The 2,461-nt window shown below is 39.7% G+C and overlaps 1 protein-coding gene across 1 annotated transcript in view; it reads right to left on the reverse strand.

Annotated features, from left to right (window-relative positions):
* LOC116002071 (sulfate transporter 3.1-like) overlaps positions 1–2,461 on the reverse strand; it is a 6,298-nt gene extending 3,837 nt beyond the window's left edge. Inside the window, exons 1-5 of the mRNA XM_031242078.1 lie at positions 1,941–2,461; positions 1,470–1,677; positions 651–822; positions 303–368; positions 41–154 (exon numbers count right to left, since the gene is read on the reverse strand). Of these exons, the coding sequence (XP_031097938.1) occupies positions 41–154; positions 303–368; positions 651–822; positions 1,470–1,677; positions 1,941–2,268 (888 nt within the window). The 5' untranslated portion in view covers positions 2,269–2,461. The remainder of the gene's footprint in view (positions 1–40; positions 155–302; positions 369–650; positions 823–1,469; positions 1,678–1,940) is intronic.

The raw sequence follows: 2,461 nt of genomic DNA on the forward strand, positions 1-2,461 counted from the left end.
GGGGGGGGGGGGGGGGGGGGGGGGGGGGGGTTGTAATTACCACTTGGACTCCATGTTTTTCAGCGTGGGTGAAATAGACCAAGACACTTCCAAGGATGACGGACGTTAGTGGTGCCATGGCATTTATCCAGAAGAAAGCTGGTTTCTTTTTGCTCTGTTAAATAAGTCGTCACGGAAAACAATTACGTTAAATAGTGTCTCCATAAATTGGACACAAAATATACTAATATTATTGTAATTATTATTATTATTATTATATTTAGATTCATAAATGTTTAATATAAAATGAATTCATCACTTACAAAGTATTTGGTCAGCAAGAGGAAGAAGAGAAAACAGCAACCTAGTACCCCACTTTCCCATCTCCACTGCACAGTTTAACATCATTATTTAGTATTTAAACAAACGAAAGTCTTCAAAAAAAAAAAAAAACAAACGAAAAGTAATGCAATATAAAGTAAAGTCACATTTAATTGTACTTTGTGATTGATTAGATCTGTTCCTTTCTATTTTAAGTCACTTAGACACATTATATGCAACATGAAAGTGAGAAACATCATGTAATTAAGGAGACAAAAGATAGAGGATTAATTAAGAGATAGATGGGGAAAGGGAAAGAAGATGAGATGATGATAAGGTGATGAAGGAACCTGATGTGTTTGGGTAAAAATGGATCGCATGACAGACACTAAGTCAGTGCCATGTGTAAAATGAACCAGTCCAAGGATTCCTTTCAGTTGTTGCAGGCACACCACTGTGGCTGCTCCTCCCATGAATCCCAATATGGTTGCATGCGACAGAAAGTCCACAATCAATCCCAGCCTGGAAAAACAATAAGTGTACAAACATTTATCACTTATTTCCTCATAAAAATATAATTATCTACAACCGTGCCTCTTACACGAGATATAACTCAATAATAATGTCAATTTGCATCAGGTATAACCAGAAAACATTTTACTGTTTTTATTGTTGTGCTAACACTTTGACTCCGTTACCCGAAGGGTCACAATGTAAACTATAGGCAAGGTTGTCTAATGATCAGTTAAAATAAAAAAAAGTTAATAGACAGCTTTTATTTGATAACCAAATAAACTGTCTAACTAACTTGACTAGTACTGCCCTTAGGCTGAAAATTGTATTCAGCAATTCACATGGTACCAATGGAGACCTTAGAATTTTTCACCAATAATTCATTAGTAAGACAAATAACCAATTATTCCATTTGTTCCTCTAAAGATGTTTTTTTTTTTTTTTTTGTCCTTTCACATTCTGCGGAACATGGACAGTGATTGCAGAACCTGTGACTACTGAGAATATAATAATGTTAAGTCGTGCATGTTAGCATGTAGACAGCAGGCAAGACCAATTATGTTACTATATTTTCTTGTTCAAATCTTATATATGGAAAAAAAATGTTAAAGCGGCTACAAGACGCCGAACATCATATATAGTACTAGAAAACTGACCTTAAAAAGCCTAAAGAAGCTTGAAAAAGTCCGGCGAAGAAAGTTGCAGTGAGGACTAGTTGAACGTAGAGGGTGGGGTTCTGCTTAGGGTTCACTTCTTGTCCGATCATGGCCGCCATGAGAAGCGACGGGACAGCCACCGTGCCGATGGCCAAATCTTTTGAGCTTCCGAGCATGGCGTACACCAATGGCGGCACGAAACTCGAATCTGCGTTTAATGTTTAATTAAGACAGGATTAAACATTAACGGATACTACAATGTAATAGAGTTAGTTGCATTAAAAAAAAAGACAGAATTAAAAAAGTGTACAACTTTAATAAGGTCATAGGCTGCATGTTACTCCCTCGGTCCATTTTATGTGTCTGGTTTTGTTATACAAGCAAAGTTATTTTTAATTCAATATTCCTAGTTTGACCAAAAGACAGATAAAATGAGAGAGAGAGTAGTAAATTGCGGCTGCTGGTTCTTACATAATCCGATGACGGGAGGAAGGCTGGCTAAGCCGGCGTAGCTTATCCCCTGAGGGACGGCGAGGCTGGCGATGGTGATTCCGGCGACGACGTCGGCCTTGAAGGACTGGAAAGTGTAGCGCGGGGCCCACTCGAAGATGGGGACGAAGTACTGCATCCCCAGCACCAATTTCCTGGGGAGTGGCTGGTTCTTGAATTGCCGGAATGGGTCGTCCGGGAAGAGGGTTTCTTTCACGGTGGATTTCACCACCTCGTAGAACGGCTTCGGAGGCGGCGCCTCCACTTCCCCACGGCGTTGCTGCCACTCATAATCGCCATTTCCGCCCATACTGTACTGGTCAACCAGTTAAGCTGTGTCTCAAGGAAAATGGTCAATCAATTAATCTGTGTCTGAGAAGAACAGTCAACCAGTTAAGCTGTATTTTTTAGGGTTTAGGTTCTTGAAATGGTTGAAGTTGGGGTGTATGGGTATTGTGTATAATGAGCAATGGGATCTCTGTTGTGTGATCTTTGGTTTTGAG

The sequence above is a fragment of the Ipomoea triloba genome, chromosome 13 (assembly GCF_003576645.1).
Source record: "Ipomoea triloba cultivar NCNSP0323 chromosome 13, ASM357664v1".
Classification (NCBI taxonomy): Eukaryota; Viridiplantae; Streptophyta; class Magnoliopsida; order Solanales; family Convolvulaceae; genus Ipomoea; species Ipomoea triloba.